Source organism: Oncorhynchus nerka, linkage group LG28, assembly GCF_034236695.1.
Source record: "Oncorhynchus nerka isolate Pitt River linkage group LG28, Oner_Uvic_2.0, whole genome shotgun sequence".
Lineage (NCBI taxonomy): Eukaryota > Metazoa > Chordata > Actinopteri > Salmoniformes > Salmonidae > Oncorhynchus > Oncorhynchus nerka.
In genome coordinates, this window is record NC_088423.1 from 39,327,205 (window position 1) to 39,347,899 (window position 20,695).

General features: G+C 40.9%; 1 protein-coding gene across 1 annotated transcript in view; it reads left to right on the forward strand.

Moving 5' to 3' along the window:
* The window catches only part of LOC115113217 (E3 ubiquitin-protein ligase NEURL1-like), a 60,631-nt gene that overhangs the window by 22,648 nt on the left and 17,288 nt on the right, over window positions 1–20,695 (forward strand). The window contains exon 4 of the mRNA XM_029640611.2: window positions 18,246–18,947. Coding sequence (XP_029496471.2) covers window positions 18,246–18,947 — 702 coding nt within the window. The remainder of the gene's footprint in view (window positions 1–18,245; window positions 18,948–20,695) is intronic.

Sequence of the window (20,695 nt, forward strand, 5' to 3'; positions counted from 1 at the left end):
AAGCGTGTGCGACTAAGGAGGCCTACAAACCTGACTCAGTTACACCAGCTCTGTTAGGAGGAATAGGCCAAAATTCACCCAATTTATTGTGTGACGCTTGTGGAATGCTACCCAAAACGTTTGACCAAAGTTAAACATTTTAAAGGCAATGCTACCAAATACTAATTGAGTGTATGTAAACTTCTGACCCACTGGGAATGTGATGAAATAAATAACAACTGAAGTAAATCATTCTCTCCTATTATTCTGACATTTTACCTTCTTAAAATAAAGTGGTGATCCTAACTGACCTATGACAGGGAATTGCTACTCTAAATTTAAATGTCAGGAATTGTGAAAAACTGAGTTAAAAATGTATTTGGGTAAGGTGTATGTAAACTTCTGACTTCAACTGTAAATGTAGCTGCATGTGTCTTCTCTTTGAGTAATCTGGTGCCTAGTCTTTCACGTTTGATGGATTGATTTTATGTCAGTTACATTAGTGTGACTGAAGCAGTTCCTCAGTACCAGCTGTAAGGAGACTGCTCTGTGCTATACATTCATTTCCCCTCATATTGGTTGTGCGGCAAGACTTGAGTGACGTGGATAATAAATAGTAGGTAGTGGCACAATGCTATATACAGTATTATATTAAGATAGTATGTGTAAGTAAATGCAGCACAGTAGAGAAGGGGTGGAATGTAGAGTTTAAATCACTGCCTGTTCAATTCAGTTTAATTCCACATATTCAGTCACCATTTCCTCTAGGGACATGTGGTGATCTGTGACTTCGCTTTAACATGTCACATAGAGAAACATTTCTGGTCAAATGTACAGCACAGTAGTGATTGATAAAATATCCTGAATACATTTATGTTGAATTAACCAATGATTTCAGACTTTTCATTTCATAACTTAACAAGATCTGTTATCTTGTTTATATTACCAATGGTGGTGGTAATGTTTGCATTCCTGGGGTGTTATTACTCAGATCTCTGAGGACCTCTTGCTCTGTTTCATCTCAAGCTGCTACAGTATCAGGGGAGTGTGCCTCAGTAGCTATAGCCACCCATGTGAGGAGTCAAAGGTGATCCAGAGGCTGGTGCGACTGCTTGAAAGCCGAGTTGGTGTTGCATAACCAAGGAAGCTAAATGAATCTGCCGGAATCAAACTGAGCCTCGGGGTCTTCTAGACCAACAATGCTGCCCCTGCAATTTAAGTAAGATCTGTTACATCACTAGGCTCTTCCTACTCACAAATATCAATACAGAAAGGCTTGGTTATTATACCGTTATGAGCCAGTGACGTTAAGTATACACTTAGCTAAGGCTAATCCAAAGCCCTATAGAAAGATTAAGAAAAGGTATCCTCTAATACAGTACATTATAAAACTGGTGGTTTGAACCCTGGATGCTGCTTGGACGAGCAGTGTTCCAAGCCATGTTGTATTGGCCGTCACAGACACACCTATGGCTGCTAACCGTTCTATCTGAAAATTATCACTGCACTTCCATAAGATTATCATGTTCATGTTGTTGAATCATCTCTTGTATTTATCTCAAGTCGCACATTATTTCCATTTGCCTGGCATTTTGTCTGGTACAGCCTGTCTGACCTCGGAAACAGTGTTGTACCATATAAGTGGTGCCCAGACAAGACAACTTTTTCTGAGCCAGTCGAAATCACCCATCAACAACATTATCATGACATATCCCAGTAGAAAAGAAAGCTCAAACGAAAATGCTGCAGGTTTAATGTGTGACGTGACTGAGTTTGCTGAAGTTGGCTAGCTAGCAAATGACAAGAATGTTATACAGCGTGCATAAATGTACACGTGGTGTAACCTTTCTGAATTATACTAAACAAAGTGAAAGCCTAACTGTGTGTTTTGAGTGGAACTGCTTATGTATATTCACCGATACCAACTTGGGTGTTTCATACTATATCCAGATACATTAGGTTCTCGTCACTCTCCATGACGTGAAATACTGTATGTTCCGCAAAACTATGCTCCTTTGCTAAGTGTCTCCACATTAACATTCACACTCATTCACTGCGCTTCAATTTTTGCCATATTAAAATCATGAATTCTTGTACAGCCCCTGTACACACTCAGTCTCTAATCACATTTTAAACGCTCAATCACTGAAACAGCAGGACATTTGCATGATGTATTAGTGTGATCAGCAATTACAATTTTGTTCTTAGACCTCTCGAGGTTAAGATGTGTATTTGGGAAGATGTTGTTGCCTTTTTGTGGTAAATGTGTTCATCGTTCAGTTTTTTTTAATTAAATGGAGTGTGTTGATTCCTGTGAATAATATAGTCCATTATTCAAATATCAAAGCGTGATAAACCATAGACTAGAGTACAGTATAAGTGCACTCCCTTAGAAATGCTTTAGTCCCCATGACATTGTTGCCCAGGATAATCTGCCGTTGTAACGAGATCAATCATTTTAACACAGTTTTTGGCCTATGCTGCTGGGATGCTACTCCTCACATCCAAACATTTCACACTGGACCTCCAACTGGACTAAGAGGACAAGTAGAATCTAGAATGTGGTATAGGCTTTCATCAACATCATACTATACACCAGGGATCCCTAACTGGCATCCCGCTGGTGATTTTATTTAGTATGAAAAAATACTTATGTCATGCAATAAAATGCTAATTAATTACTTAAAAATCATACATGTTATTTTCTGGAGTTTTGTTTTAGATTCCGTCTCTCTCAGTTGAAGTGTACATATGATAAAATTACAGACCTCTACATGCTTTGTAAGTAGGAAAACCTGCAAAATCGGCAGTGTATCAAATACTTGTTCTCCCCACTGTACCTTTGACTATTGGATGTTCTTATAGGCACTTTAGTATTGCCAGTGTAATAGTATAGCTTCCATCCCTCTCCTCGCTCCTACCTGGGCTCGAACCAGGAACACGTTGTCATGTCTTTGGCTATGCCGGATTAAGTGATATGACATGCTATTCTATAAAACACTTTCTCTGTAATTAATATTACCTGATTGAGCTAATCATGTAAATGTAATTAACTAGAAAGTCGGGGCACCACGAAATAAGATTTATAGTGCTTTTATCTTCCTAATAAACTCTTAAAGAACTAGTAATATTTTACATCAATAGCAGTCAATATTAATTGTCACCTTTTATTTCAATCTCATCTAAAAGTTGTAATTTCTTTGTTATCTTCACGAACCCTGGCTAACAATTTGAATCAGCAATACAATATTGGGGTAATTATTTATTTACTAAATACCTAACTAATCACACAGAATTACATATACACAGAATGAATCATACCTTGATTACAAATTATATCATGAAGGAAAACGTCCCTAGAGGAGGGAACTTATATGACGGCTGGTTACACGAAGAAAAAGGGCTGGGTTTGAGTGAAAGAGCAGGAAGACTGAGGAACAAATGGAGAAGCGACGTCTATATCGTATCTTATGTATTCTAAATTACCGCCCATTTCGAAAAGGAACATGCAATAAATATTGGTGGTAGATGGAAGGCCGTGTTGCCCAACCGAGTCCTTTGAAGAATGTCTCAGGTGGTAAATTGGGTATGTTGTAGTAACGTCGTTGTGTGGTAGACTGGATACTCTGTCTGTTCTTTCCTAGCCCACGTTTGCAGCTGATGTTGCAAACTCAACAGCTAGGAGGTATCACTTCTGTAGTGAATAAGAGGTCAAATTTCATACCATTCGCAACCACAGCTCACGCTGAGGTTGGCTTAGTTCTGTAGTTGACATGTTAGTCCTTTTAACGTATGGACCGTCGTCCTCACATCCTCGGAACAGGAGGATACATTTTCGTCAAGGCTCTATATAGTGTGAGTATAACAGAACTGATATTGCAGGCAAAAGAATTAGAAAAATCCAATCTGGAACGCAGCGGTTTCTAAATAAGAGTCCCTTCCTATGCTTCCCTATTGAGCAGTGAATGGGATATCAACGAGATTCCTTTTTCTATGGCTTCCTTAATGTGTCTAGTTTCACAAGACATAGTTTCAGGCTTTTATTTAGAAAAATGAGTGTGTACAACAACATTGCGTCAGTGTCCACCTGATAGCTCTTTGTGTATTTCTCGCGCAAAAGACAGAGGTAGCCATTTTTCCACCCGGTCTTACTGAAAAAAAGTTCTGTCCCGGTTGATATATTATCGAATAGATATTTGAAAAACACATTGGATTGATTATAAACGTTTGCCATGTTTCTGTCGCTATTATGGAGCTAATTTGGAATATTTTTCGGCGTTGTCGTGACCGCAATTTCCGGTCGTTTTCCCAGCCAAACGTGAATAACTAACGGAGCTATTTTTGGCTACAAAAATAACTTTTCTGGAAAAAAGGAACATTTGCTATCTAACTGGGAGTCTCGTGAGTGAACATCCGAAGCTCATCAAAGGTAAACGATTTAATTTGATTGCTTTTCTGATTTTCGTGACCAGATTGCCTGCTGCTAGCTAGGCATAATGCTATGCTAGGCTATCAATAAACTTACACAAATGCTTGTCTGCTTTGGCTGTAAAGCATATTTTCAAAATCTGAGAAGACAGGGTGATTAACAAAAGGCTAAGCTGTGTTTGAATATATTTCACTTGTGATTTCATGAATATGAATATTTCCTAGTAAGATTTTTTGTCTGTTGCGTTATGCTAATTAGTGTCAGTTGATGACAGTTCCAACAAGTTAATACCCCGGCCGTCCTACAATCTAAGCAAGATGCCCTCAATCTCACACAAATTATCAATGAACCTACCAGGTACCACCCCAAATCCGTAAACACGGGCACCCTCATAGATATTATCCTGATCAACCTGTCCTCCAAATACACCTCTGCTGTTTCAACCAGGATCTCAGCGATCACTGCCTCATTGCCTTTATCCGTAATGGGTCTTCGGTCAAACGACCACCCCTCATCAATGTCAAATGCTCCCTAAAACACTTTCTAATCAACCTGGCCCGGGTATCCTGGAAGGATATTGACCTCATTCCGTCATTAGAGGATGCCTGGTTATTCTTTTAAAAGTGCTTTCCTCACCATCTTAAATAAGCATGCTCCATTCAAACAATTTACAACCAGGACAGATATAGCCCTTGGTTCACTCCAGACCTGAATGCCCTTGACCAGCACAAAAACATCCTGTGGCGTACTGCATTAGCATCGAATAGCCCCTGCCATATGCAACTTTTCAGGGAAGTCAGGAACCAATATACACAGGCAGTTAGGAAAGCAAAGAATAGCTTTTTCAAACAGAAATTTGCATCCTGTAGTACAAACTCCCAAATGTTCTGGGACACTGTAAAGTCTATGGAGAATAAGAGAACCCCCTCCCAGCTGCCCACTGCACTGAGGCTAGGAAACACTGTCACCACTTATAAATCCATGATAATTGAGAATTTCAATAAGCATTTTTCTACAGCTGGCCATGCTTTCCACCTGGCTACCCCTACCCCGGTCAACAGCCCTGCACCCCCCATAGCAACTTGCCCAAGTGTCCGCCTTTTCTTTTTTTTTTCTTCACCCAAATTCCGATAGCTGATGTTCTTAAAGACCTGCAAAATCTGGACCCCTACAAATCAGCCGGGCTAGACGATCTGGAACCTCTTTCTAAAATTATCCACCGCCACTGTTGTTCAACATCTTTCATATCGTCTGAGATCCCCGAAGATTGGAAAGCTGCCGCGGTCATCCCCCTCTTCAAAGGGGGAGACACTCTAGACCCAAACTGTTACAGATCTATATCTATCCTGCCCTGCCTTGCACATTCATACATCCCACTTAATAATATACATTGTATTTAATTGTTTCACTTGTACATTTTTTGTACTCTTTTATTTGCGCTTCTGGTCAGGTGCTAACTATATTTGGTTGTACTGTACTTGACAACGTTGAATCTAATCTAAAAGTATTCTCTATTATTCTACAATGTAAATATATTGGAACTGAAATCTTTCCTGTATATAGTATGCTTATTTACTTGTTTGTCATTTCTTATTTCATAATCATTGTCATTCATTATTGCATTGTTAGGTTTTGAGTTGGCAAGAAAGGTATTTCACTGTACTTGTGCATGTGACTAACTTGAATCTACTGAAGCACAAATTCGTATCACTCTTTTGGCCTAGACCTACTTCTCACTCTTGACCTATCATCCTCTGCTCTCTTCACTGCCTCAGCATACGACAGCTTCTGTTCTGCTCTGACTCTGGTAACCACAACCTGTCTCTCTTGCACTGGGCATTTCTGAGCCCCAGCAACCAGTGGAGGCTCCTCAGAGGAGGAAGGGGAGGACCATCCTCAGTGAATTTCATAATTATAGTGAAACATTTAAAGTTATCCATTTTAGGTAAAACTATACTAAATATATTCACTTCACCAAATATTTGATTAAAACGCACTGTTTTGCAATGAAGGGCTACAGTAGCCTCAACAGCACTCTGTAGGTTAGCACCATGGTGTAGCCAGAGGACAGCTGGTTTCTGTCCTCCTCTGGGTATTGACTTCAATACAAAACCCAGGAGGCTCATGGTTCTCACCCCCTTCCATGGACTTATACATTAATGACACCTTCCTGAGGACGTCCTCTAACCTATCAGAGCTGTGGTTAGTATTTGACTCTCAGACAATAGTTGAACAGTTTTTAACAATTTAATTTATTTTAAAATGGTGAGTGACTGTAGCTATTTTTTATTTATTTAGCTAGCGAATACAGCTAGCTAGTTTAGCCTACTATAACAGAGAGGGATGCTATGTTAGCTATCTGGCAATGTATAATCAAAACTTGAACTCTTCCAAGTCAAGGTAAGCTTTTGGTTTTATTGCCACCGGGGCCTGCCAGTGCATGACACAAAGCGCCCGCTCCCTCTAAACGGAATCATGACAAGTCCACTTCGAGCTACCGTCACCGATTTTAATAGTACCCAACTTCTTTTCTACCCAGCCTGAGACTACGTATGGATCAGCCAAAAGGCAAGGATCCACTTTGTCCAAAACTGTCACTCCCACTGGGCCCGAATCACCATCCTTTGCATGACCATCTGGTTGAGGCTCAAGGTTTTCACCACCCCTGCCACTACAGGTAATTCATCTTCACTCTCATCAGGTTCAATTTCTGAGCCATCAGAGAAGGCAGAATACAGTTTGTACTTGGTGCCATTCTTCCTCAACACACATCTTCCCTCTTCGCTCTTCTCCTTCTTTTTCGCCGTCCATAACCACGTCTACCAGGGAAACGTTGGTTCCTAGCCTTTCACAGAATATTCTCCAGTTACACATTTGTCTGAGCCAGATAGTGGCTTGGTATGTAAAATCAGTAGTTTGATTTATTGATGATTTATACTGGTAAAGCTCAAAGAAACTGGCAGTTGGTTTTCAATGTTTGTACAGAATTCCCTGCTTGGTGACGTGGATGCTGGAGAGGGCACTCGTGGCAGATGTGCGCTCTACCTATATCTATGGTCATGTGAGGATGGCGGGCACTTGTGGCATGTGTGCCTTCTATATTTAACTCCATGGCAAGGTATTTTTACCCTAGAGTCGATGTGCACACCCCTGTGAGATACTGGGGTGCAAAAGAGCAAAAATATAAAAACAATATGGGGATGAGGTAGTTGGGTGTGCTATTTACAGATTGGCTGTGTACAGGTATAGTGATCGGTAAGCTGCTCTGACCGCTGATGCTTGAAGATATGTCTCCAGCTTCAGTGATGCAAAAATGTTTTTTATTTTGTATTCATTCCAGTCATTGGCAGCAGAAAACTGGAAGGAAAGGCAAACAAAGGAGGAGTTGACTTTGGGGGTGACCAGTGAAATATTCCTGCTGGAACGTGTGTTACGGGTGGGTGTTGCTATGGTGACCAGTGAGCTGAGATAAGGCGGGAGTTTACCTAGCAAAGACTTATAGATGACCTGGAGTCAGTGGGTTTGGCGATGAATATGTAGCGAGGGCCAGCCAATGAGAGCGTACAGGTCGCAGTGGTGGGTAGTATATGAGACTTCGGTGACAAAACGGATGGCACTGTGATAGACTGCATCCAGTTTGCTGAGTAGAGTGTTGGAGGCTATTTTGTAAATGACATTGCCAAAGTCAAGGATCGGTAGGATAGTCAGTTTTACGAGGGTATGTTTGGCAGCATGAGTGAAGGAGGCTTTGTTGTGAAATAGGAAGCCATCTCTAGATTTAATTTTGGATTGGACATGATTAATGTCAGGCTGGAAGGAGAGTTTACAGTCTAACCAGACACCTAGAATATTTGGACAACTACAAATACCTAAGTCAGAACCATCCAGAGTAGTGTTGCTAGTCGGGCGGGCGGGTGCGGGCAGCAATCAGTTGAAGAGCATGCATTTAGTTTTACTAGCATTTAAAAGCAGTTGGAGGCCATGGAAGGAGTTTCGTATGGCATTGAAGCTCATTTGAATGTTAAAACAGTGTCCAAAGAAGGGCCAGATGTATACAGAATGGTGTCGTCTGCATAGAAGTGGATCAGAGAATCACCAGCAGCCAGAGCGACATCATTGATATATACAGATAAAAGAGTCGGCCCGAGAATTGAACCCTATGGAACCCCTATAGAGACTGCCAGAGGTCCAGACAACAGACCCTCTGATTTGACACACTGAACTCTATCGGAGAAGTCTTTGGTGAACCAGGCGAGGCAGTCATTTGAGAAACCAAGGCTATTGAGTCTACCGATAAGAATGCAGTGATTGACAGAGTCGAAAGCCTTGGCCAGACTGCTACACAGTACTGTCTTTTATCGGTGGTGGTTATGATATTGTTTAGGAATATTACCCCTCTGTGGAAAGGTGAGACTCTTTAGTTCTAGGATGCAGACCGGCCTCACAGGACTTGTCTGAAGGTCCCCCTGTACCAGTTGAAAAAATGAATGGAAATAAGAGGTTAAATATCTTATCTCTCAGATATAGGACAGACACTTCAGAACAAACTTCATTTAATATTTTTAAATCTACATCTGTTCTATGTAGTGAATCTGTATTTAAATGTGTTTCAATGGGCTAATAGCACTAAGGCCGTGTGTGTGCCCCCACTTGTCACGAACCGGCTCAAAGCCCGTAACAAAAGGGAGACAAGGAGTAATAAAATATATATTTATTAAATAAGTAACTAAGTATAATATACAATGGTGTCTGTAATCAGTCATCAGTAGTGTAAGTGAGTGTTTTGCATGCATGAATGTGATAATGCAGGGTGTTGAAAGGTGCCAAAGTAAACAACCAAAGGGCCACCAAGAAACACAACAAAATCTAGAAAGGTGTCTGCATGGAGAGAGTCTCTTCCATGAATGTGGAAGAGGTCTATTTATCCTGGGACACACCTGGCCCAGGTGTTTCCCATGTAGCTGACGACCCTCCCAACTCCGCCCACCGGAATCCTAATAAGGAAACAAGAACAAAGAGAGAATACGGCAGACAGAGTGGGAGGGTCGTCACAGCTAGCTAGTGGAAGTAACAGATCCAAGTAATTTTGGTGTACTCTTGTTAATGTGTTATTTATGTGTCAAACACGCTTTAATAAACTTTACTTGTTCTTTATATCTTACTCTGTATTGTTTCCTTTTAATGGGCCTAGAACGTATATAACATTTAGATGTTAATTTAGACGTTAAGAATTTTGAATTTTTGCTAAGGTGTCTGTTCTGCTGCATTACTCAACTGTTGACCCAACACAATAGGTGACCTGTCACGAACCTGTGTTCTGGTTGAGTTGTTCCCCTCTTTAAACAGTAACTGAAGTAGCCTGGTAGTGGACATTTTTGGCGAACCCTAGCCGGCAGGTGTTACTTCAATATACTAAGGTCATGTCCACAGAAACACTACAGTAAATACTACAGTCGTCTTCATAAACACTGAATAATGTAGTATACTTTTCATGTCAGCAAAGACACTACAGTGAAAACTATCGTATAGTAATACTACAGTCTTTAGAACATATACTACAACCAAACCAAAATGTTCTCGATTCACAATAACATATTTTTTTACATTTCTTACATTTACATTTACATTTAAGTCATTTAGCAGACGCTCTTATCCAGAGCGACTTACAAATTGGTGCGTTCACCTTAAGACATCCAGTGGAACAGCCACTTTACAATAGTGCATCTAAATCTTTTAAAGGGGGAGGGGGTGAGAAGGATTACTTTATCCTATCCTAGGTATTCCTGAAAGAGGTGGGGTTTCAGGTGTCTCCGGAAGGTGGTGATTGACTCCGCTGTCCTGGCGTCGTGAGGGAGTTTGTTCCACCATTGGGGGGCCAGAGCAGCGAACAGTTTTGACTGGGCTGCGCGGGAACTGTACTTCCTCAGTGGTAGGGAGGCGAGCAGGCCAGAGGTGGATGAACGCAGTGCCCTTGTTTGGGTGTAGGGCCTGATCAGAGCCTGGAGGTACTGAGGTGCCGTTCCCCTCACAGCTCCGTAAGCAAGACTGTTCTTGTTAGCTGTAGAAGTGCAGTGACATGAATAAGTCACATTTTGCTCACACAATATGAGTAATGTTTGAGTAATCAAATAACCTTGTTTTTTTTGTCCTCCTTGGTAAGTAAATGATTAGCGGAAGGTGTGGGTCAGTATAGTGGTCTTCTTTCCAATATGGAATGAGTTCCAAGAATCTGAAACATCTGGCTTTGGGCCAGAGAATCCAACTTGATGCCCCAAGAATGATACGTACGCAGCTCCTCTTACACTTGACATCTCAAAGTCAGAGTTCATTGAAACACTCTCACCAGCCCGTTCACAAAAATGGATTGCTCCTATAGAGACAGTCACGTGCCCATAGCTTGCTATTTAAAGCAGGCAGACCGGCATTGAGGCATTCAGTTACTGTTTGATTGAATGTTTGAATGGACCAATCTTTCCACTATTTTGTAGTTACTCTGTTTTCTCCCCGGTCCCTAAATTAAACGACACCAGTAAATTTGTCTAACTAGATTACGAATGCATTCATTCTATCGATGTAAGATATTATTCTGTTGAGCGCTACTTTATTTAGTCTTGTGCAACAAGTTATGACTGAAGAGAAGCTGCTTGTATCTAACTATAGTTGACAAACAAATGTTGGAAATTCTAAGTAGAAACTTCTATAATTTAGGGGTGAAAGTAGCCAGTAGTCTATACGGTCCAGTATGGAGTAGGCCTATGAGCAAAATTAATTATGCTTGATCGAACTGCACAGGTAGCCTACTTTTTGAATTGATTTGACAATCGGATGAAAACCTCACGCAACACCCATGATGTGTGAAATGGAGCATCCACAGACCGTGAAAACATCAGTTTACGGGATAAGATGTTTACATGCCACAGTATCCTGTCTAAGATCTGCATATCCCAGGCATTTTATCCGGGTTTCTCATAACCGGGATACAAGCTTTTTCAAGTTATTGTATATGGGATTTTATATTTGACCTGTTTCAAGAAGCTAGGTGTATGTCGCACGTCACTGCTTCATAGGAGAGGCATTTGAATTTGATTCTTATATTTTTGGGTGGCAGAAATGTCTTCTGTAATTTGAAAGTCACATGTCTTAATAACTTGTATGCCATCTGTAAATAAGAAATACAACCTTCCTGCTAGCCATGATTGGCTGAGATAATTGATGGGCTGGACATGCTGAGAAATGAGTTCGGATTGGTCTGCCATGTAGCATGCTTCTGACTAATAATAGCCCACCCAATTTACCAACCTCATCCCCATACTGTTTTTATTTATTTATTTAGTTTTCTGCTCTTTTGCACACCAGTATCTCTACCTGCACATGACCATTTGATCATTTATCACTCCAGTGTTAATCTGCCAAATTGCAATTATTCACCTACCTCCTCATGCCTTTTGCACACAATGTATATAGACTCTTATTTTTTCTACTGTGTTATTTACTTGTGTATTGTTTACTCTATGTGTAACTTTGTGTTTTTGTCAGTTCACACTGCTATGCTTTATTTTAGCCAGGTCGCAGTTTGTAAATGAGAACTTGTTCTCAACTAGCCTACCTGGTTAAATAAAGGTGAAATAAATAAATAAAAAATAACATGAGCTGCTCAGTATGTGTGGATAATGCTTTCTACCACAACTTTTTTGAAAGATATGAAGAACTGAAAAAAGTTTTGCTCCTGCTCTCAACATAGCGCTATTAACTTCAGGGCAGCAATCGACAAAGATCAGTGGGATAAAGTTGTGGAAGACGATCGTGCCATGCTGACGCTCTCTGACTTGCCTGAAAATTAATCGGACAATGAGGTAATCCGTGATTTAGGTAAAAACATTTGAATTGAACCAGACATTGTAGAGTCTTCTGATGACAGTGGTAGGGAAGAAACGGTGATCAACAGTGTCGTTGTCAGAGTTTTGAAATCAGTGGAATGCTCGGTGAAAGCAGAGATTGTCAAATGCGGAGAGAGTCCAAAAGAAAACGCAGAAGGCTGTTAAATAAAACGCCTGTCTCAGGATTACATCTTCAAACCATCCTTGACAGAGGGAGAAGCATTCATCCATGTATACGGGTAAATCTAGCTACATTTTGATGGTAGAGCATTGCGCTTGCAACGCCAGGGTTGTGGGACCAGTATGGGGGGAAAACGTATGGAAATGTATGCACTCACTACTGTAAATCGCTCTGGATAAGTGTCTGCTAAATGACTAAAATGTAAGTTAAAGCGTACGGTTATTAGCAAGCTAGCTAACAATACGTGTATGATCTGTGTAGTAATATTATTGGTATCAGAAATGTATTTGCATTGCTAGTTATAGCCTAATGTTAGCTAACATTGAACCTAATTAGTTTGCTTTAGCTACCTCCAGATTCATGTATGGTAGTATTGCTGCATTCAAAACAACTGGGAACTCAGACAAATACGAGGTGAAGTCATGACGTCAGTGATGATTTCAGGTCAGAAAGTCTGAGCTTTTGGAAGAGTTCTGCTGGAAGTGTTGTTGGAGAGCCAGTAGTCTCTGGTCTAAAAAAAATATGTGATTGGAGACATAGCCATGTGTAGGGTGCAGTCTTTCAGATGGGACGTTAAATTGAATCTGTGGTCGCAAAAAATTCCCATGGCACTTATATCGTAAGAGTAGGTGTGTTAACCCCAGTGTCCTAGCTAAATTCCCAATCTCATACAATCATGGCCACCTATTCATCCCCAGCTTCCAATTGGCTCATTCATCCCCTCTCCTGTAACTATTCCCCAGGTTGTTACTGTAATTGAGAATGTGTTCTCAGTCAACCGACCTTTAGAGGGGCAGGTTAATTTTGTTCTGCTACCTGTCCCGAAGCATGCTATGATGCAGATATTTTTGTATTAACCCAAGGTTTGTTTTCGCTGTATATGAGGCTGTCTCACTCAAGTTTGCAAATTTAGCACAAGGGAGACTAGAGATGAAATGGTCTAAAAATTTCATGTCACTATTACCAGTATTATCGCGGTATTGTTAAAATGTGCTGGAAATGTTCAAGAAGTACTGATACACACACTGAAATCATTTCACCAAGTTTTATATGAAAACAACAAATACAATTAGCAGCACTATGTACTTTTTGTGTGCATAAATATTAAAATAATAACATTAACATTAAAGATGGCACCATGTGGCCATGAGGTAAACGTTTCCCTGGTGCAGGTTTGAATGAACACAACCTTAAGTAAGCAAATCAAATGTGCATATAAAGGCAACACAAGTCATCAATGTGCATGTAAGAACAATACAACCATATGTAAACAAATCCAATGTGCAGGTGTTGACATTAAAATAACACAAAATATGGAAACAAATCAAATGAACAGCACTGATTGTATGTCCATTCTCTCCTTCATAAAGAAATAAGGTGCTGCTGGCCTAACATCCTGTATGTTTGCGTCTTTGTTCACTTGAGATTGAAATCTAAAAATGTCAGCATATTTACTTTGTCCAGTTTAAGTAGTGATCTGCGAGGGGAGACAAATGTGCCCACTGGCACTGAACTCTCTCTCTCTGATGGCAACCCTGGCAAGGTGAGGCAGCTCTGATGCATGGCCCCTCCACCACACCAGTGGATCCTCTTCTGCTGGAATGGGTGGCAGAGGCATTCCACTTTGTCTTTTGGGGTGGTCGGAATCTGAATCTTTACCTCAACAATGCAGCAGAGATGTGATCTTTCTCAGCAACCCAGCCAGGCCTTCCCCTCCGATGCCGCTGTGGAGGTGCCTCTGGTGCTTTGTGGTTCTTCCCTGACTTGTGCAGCTGCCAGCTTCAAGGCTTCCTGGACACAGCTGTCAGTGTCAACTTTTGCAGCCTCAGGCTCATCTAAAAAGCTCCTTTTTGAAGCGGGGGTCAATGAAACATGCCATGTGCATGACTCTCTTTGCCTTCTCTGTGTATCTGTTTGTTAAGGCCTTCTCTCATTACCCTTTTCATCTCCTTGGTCAGGGATGGCTCTGTATCCTTTTCTACCAGAACATCACAGGTGGTGTGGTCCAGGACAGGCTTGATGGCTGACAGTGTCGCTTGTGTGTCTGAAGCAAGCGCATCTGTAAACTTGCTCAGAGGTTCAAGGAGCTGGCACAGTTGCTCCATGACACTTATGTCGGCATCAGATGCCATGTTCCTCTTTCTCCAGCCAGTGTCGCACAGACTGGCTGCTGTTGGCTGAGGAAACGCTCAAGCATCCCATCGGGTCACCACATCATGGAACAGAGCGTTCTGTGGCATGTTGAGGGCACCTTGCTTTTCTCTCAGTTTTCTCCTTCTCTTCCAGCTCCGTGAGAAGCCTTGGACCAGATGACGGCAGGCCTTGACTGCTGCGTCAACTCTGAATTTTCAGGGCCTTTGAGAGGGCCAGGTTCAAAATATGGCCGAAGCACCCAAGTCACAGATCTGGGAACTCTTCAAAAGCCTTGATCATGTTTGTTGCATTGTCTATGGTTATGCAGACCAGGTCTTTCTTGTTTATCCCCCACTTTTCCAGCATATTATCAAAAAACTCTGTGAGCCGAGTGATCTGGGAAGAACTGTTTCCAGGCAGTTTGATTCCAGTTGCTTGTCTGGAGTGAGTTAATGGATAGTGAAGCTGATGTAGCTTTGACCACCCCTGCTTTCACTGGTCCAGAGGTCAGTAGTTGCAGCAAACCACCTTGAGACAAACTTTTTCCAACATCAACTTTAACCTGGTTGTACAGGTTTGGGATTTGTCTTGGAAAAGAATGTTCATGATGGCACTTTGTAGTGAGGCACGGCAGCCTCAGAAAGCCAGGCATCTCAAAAATTTGAAATGGCATCATGTCATTTGCAATGTAATATGAAAGGGCTGTAGTGAGGTCTTAAGCATTTTTTGATGTAGGTGTAAGCAGCCTGCCTTTTTAAATACTTGCTCGAGTGTCTGTGTCACAACTGTAGAGGGACCCATAGCATCACTGGGTTTGCCTGTTGCACGCCCACTCTGTAAACATGGGAATTGCAAATGTATTATTATTATTGGTGTTTTAAGTATTATTAACACACACGGCCTATCTTCTGTGTTGCATTTGAGTGTATGCAATGACCCCATGCACAATTTACATAAATACAAATGAGTCTTAAGAAGGCAGTGATAGCAATGAGCCCAACAATTGACATAAATGTAGGAGCCTTCTATAGGACTCTATAGTGTTTCTCCTGTTGGAACACTTTTACAACCAAGTCGACGACTGACGGATTTTAAATGAACAAAATCTGTTGGTTGGGTGACTAAACTACATAACGTGTTATCGTTTGCAATGGATGAATAGAGTCTGCAGACACATGAGTGTTTTTACAACAGTAGGTGACACTGAAAGCTTCAGTTTACATTATTGACAAGCTATTAGCAAGTTAGACAGACAAACCGGGAGTTTTTCAAACCAAGGTAAACAAACACGGTTTTAATGATACTTACAATTTGAAACGCTAATAGTAACCATTGGGAATTTTCCCATGGAACGGTAACCGTTTCATCCCTAAGGGAGACTATGTATTGGTGTTGAGCACAGCCAAAGGAAAGGGGAAATGGTTGGTGCTTCAGAATGTCTGTTCCTTCAGTTGCAGCATTGGCCATCTCTATACCACCCAAACACATCCCACATAAACAAAGATGTTTATCATATACTCTAGTATCCCTCGATCGTGTAGTGCTTCCTATAGACATTTGTGGAATACTGTACTAGTCATGTAATTCTTACTTTCGAATGTTGTAGTATACTGGAGAATAGTATACTATACCGTATATTGTATCCCTCAAACTTGTAGTGCTAAATATACACTTTTGTAGTATACTGTGTAGAATAGTATACTACACACTGTACTATCCCTCGACCACATAGTGCTTACTTTAGGATTTTAAGATCGATTTGAATGCTAGCTTTATTTATGCTGATTTGATTCGAAAGTGCTGTCCTTGGGGAGCTCATGCTGTGGATTACCTCTGAGTTTCACCCTCGATCGAGTAGTCCTTAATATAGAATGTTGTAGTATACTGTATAATATTATACTCCACACTGTAATATCCCTTGATTGACTGTTTAAAAGAATACAACCACACGTGAGTACAATTAATTTAGAAATGTTTAAGAATAATACAAAGTTAATGTATTTCCTTTGTGGTCTTAGCTGTAAATGGGTAACATGTTTGAACTAACGCACATGAAACAATACTATTATATACTATGTTCTAAATACCACAGTATTCACTAGTGTTTTTTGCAGACTTTGTAGTATACTAGTGTTTACTTTAGTGTTTTTACAGAAATTACTAGTATACGATAATATTCACTAGTGTATTGCAGATATTACTGTAGTATACTTTAGTATCCACTGTAGTGTTTTGTGGACATGACTAGTATACTGTAGTAACACCTGTCAACTAGGGTTAGCTAAAATGTCTCAACTACCAGACAACCCCAGTTACTGTTTAATGAGGGGAACATCTCAACCAGACACAGGTTCTTGACAGACCAACTATTGAGTTGGGTCAACAGTTTTGAGAAATGCAACGACCAGACAACACCTTTAGAAAAAATATCAAATGTTTATTAGAGTTGTAATATGTTAACATTAGACACATTCTAGCTAGGTACATTAAAGGGAATCAGTACAGAGTCAGATATAAAGAACAAGCTACACTTTATTTAAGCTTAGAGGATTAGGTTGACTTGTTTGACACATAAATAACACATTAATGTAAGTACACCAAAATGACTTGTTTTGTTTCTTCCAATAGATGGCTTTCTGATATTATACAACAGTGCTTTCACAGAGCTTTAGCTGACCAAGTTCACAAGATGACCAAAAACAGTGATAAACAATACTGTTCTACTGATGGTTAAAAAAAAATAAGTTAACCACTGTCTTTACAAACAGATATTTTAGAAATACAAATGACTTCACTTAGACAGTCACCTTACTGGAAAAGGGCTCTGCCAAAAAACTACCTGGACCTCATACCAGCAAAACATCTCCAAACAAACCAACTGAAAAAAAGGGCATTATTGCAGTGGCTTGATACAATGACATCTTGAATATTGTCACATTTAATAAACTCAGTAGCTATGTTTCCATTAACTTGTCCAGTGATTTTTGTTGCCTTTTTAGAAAGTTGATATAGATGCAACAATTGTCTGCTAGGGTTAGTTTCCATTGAACCATCTTGTGTCAATGGAAACAACTGGAGGTAATGTCACACCAACAAAAAAGTGGAAAATCTAGTGTTCAATAAGCTATATGGAGTCTGAAAGCCTAGTTAATGTTATCTGTGTAGTGTGTGGAACAGCTGGAATGTTTGGTCTCTGATATTGTGTAGAACTGCCCCGTCCAGGGCACAGCTAAGCTTTTTGGTCTTTGTAGTAGGGACAAGTGAACTGCTCATTCAGTCAATGTTATGTAACGCTATTATGTCTATTTAATTCTGATATGGACATTACCCCCCAGCAATGTCCCTTCCCACTTTAACGCTTCTATTTCTAAACACATAAACATGCACATTTAGCTATTTGTGCATTTGTGACTATGTTTCATAACAGTGAGTAAAGTAGATCTTGAATGCATAAGAAAGACAACTGAAAAGCTTTAGGCATACAGCTCATAATACTTATATTCCAATGTTAAAAATAAATAAAAAAGACACTTCAGTGTACGAATTTGTGCATTGTACTAACAGAAAGTTTTTTTTACACACCTTTGATTCATGGAATTTATAAGATGATTAACCATTCTGCTTTTGTGTCTCTCTATCCCGACAGACAGTGAGATGGTGCCTCTCGATTGCCTGCATCCTCACTCCTTCACCGCGGCCCACCAGGCGTCCTTATGGCGGGACCCAGACGACCCTCGCCTTTCTATTAGACTGTGTGACCTTCGCCACCAGCACAAGGAGGAAGAGGAGCGCCTGCACCCCCTTAGCTCCACCTCCTGTTCCATCCCCCAGAACTCCCTCAACTCCCAGCAGTGCTCCCTGCTCCCCTCGCTCCTTGACAGCGATCTCCACTTCCACCCACTCCGAGGTGCCAACGTCAAAGTCCTCGATGAGAACACAGTGACCCGGGGCGTAGTGCACCGCAGCGGTGACGAGAGGACCTTGGTGTTCACCAGCCGGCCACTGTGTTGTGGAGAGAGTGTGTTTGTAAAAGTGACCAAGGCGGGTGGCACACGTCTCGGGTCACTCTCCTACGGCGTGACGTCGTGCGACCCGGCCGGGCTTCGGCCCAATGACCTGCCATACAGCCCGGAGTCTCTGGTTGACCGCAAGGAATTCTGGACAGTGTGTCGGGTAGGGACGCCCCTGCATAACAGTGATATCCTGTGTTTCGTGGTGAACGTGGAGGGGGAGGTATTTCTGAGCCTCAATGGGATCAACGCAGGGATGCAGGTGTGTGTGGACAACTCCAGACCTCTATGGATGTTCTTTGGTCTGCATGGAGACGTTACACAACTCAGGATCCTAGGTGAGTTCATTAGAGGGTTTGTGACACTGAATGGTTTTGTAAAATTGTTATGATAATACAATACATAATTCTGTTAAACTCATGTCAGAGTTAAGGCATTGTGACAAGTGCATCAAGTGAAATTCTAGTATAAACTAAGGCTTCATTATGTGTTAATACGTGTATGTGTTAATACAATGCTAATCTGTTTTCATAAAGTCAGCCTCATGACTCTAGCAAATACATCATATTAATCTTTGGTGTTTAACTGAAAATGGTGAGACTTTTCAGATAAAGTATTTTTTTCCCCATTTAAGAAACAACTTCAGTGTCTGATCCTTGAATGGCCTGTGGAGGATTTGATTCCTATGTACCAAAGTAATTCAATTATAGGAAAGACGATATTTTAGGTTTTGATTGGCCAATGCATTTTAAAAGGACGAAATCCTCTCTCAGACCTGCCAACCTTGTTCAACTTTGTAGAGTACCAGACGCACGTTCATGCGCGCGCTGTTTGCGAGTCTATAGAAGCATTGCCTCTATAGCTAATACTGGACACACATTCATTCTTCATTGCGCAGTCTCCTAAACTCCCGACTCCAATTAATGCCAAGATGTTTATTTATTTTGTATTATACTTTTGTAATGCTTTTTGTGCTGTGGATCATACTTAGTCTATCAGGTTGCTTGATCCTCTTAATGTTACGTGGAAAATACAACTAATGGGACGCAGAATTAAATGTATATCATACTCGCACAAAACCAGTTATTTTTCGTATTTGCATTTCATTTCTTTCACTAGCAAATGCGAGTGAACTGCAGGTACTTTAGAGCCCACTGAATGTCCATCTTATGTTCGCTAACGTTAGCTTGAAACAATTAGTGTTTACCTTTCCACAACACCGAGTCGAAAAGGGATTTGTCCATGTGTTTGCGTACAGCTGACCGTAGGCAAACTCAGCATCACAACAAACAGGAGGAGAGGTAGACACGGGGTAGCTACGTCGAATTATGATGTATTAATCTCCATGTCCATTGACACAAACTCTGTACATGTCTGTGTTGCAGCTCGAGAATCGGGATGTTAGATTGCTCAGTGGATTTATTTTTGATTAAAAAATCAGGCCCTATTCATTTCTGCGTAACTCAGATCTTGTACCTGCGTACATGGGTAGAGAATTGCGTAGTTGTTACGCAAAATGCGTGCATGTTGGCAGGTCTGCTCTCTGTAGCCGTCTTCTCAGTCCCACCGCTACAGCACTGTGCACCCAGTCACCCCCAACAAGCTTATCTCTGTGTCATTCATTCACACACATACAGACACAGAGGAGACATAACGCTATCTTCAAACAATTAATAAACCAATCAGTAATTAGGAATTGATGATTCATCATAATGAGATGGTGAGAACTGAATGACTCTTAAGTTCTTCAGGCCTTTGCAGACTGCATGATTTAGCCAGGATGATAAGTGTGACGTGATAATGGTAAAACACTGAATGTGACGTACAGGCAAAGGCCTTTAGCATCACTGAGATAGTTGTACTGTAGCATGATGTCAAAAACAGATGGCCTTTCTGTGCCTTGACAGTTTTCAATTGTATTTATTTTCTTTTCTGTTGCCCACAACAAGGCAGACCGGTCCAGAATATTACCCTCTAGCAGTCTCGAATAATGGTTACATTAGCTACATTAGCTTGTAACACTGTTCACTGCATTCGACAAACTCTGACAATAACAAAGGGGCACAATTTTACATCATCCCATATT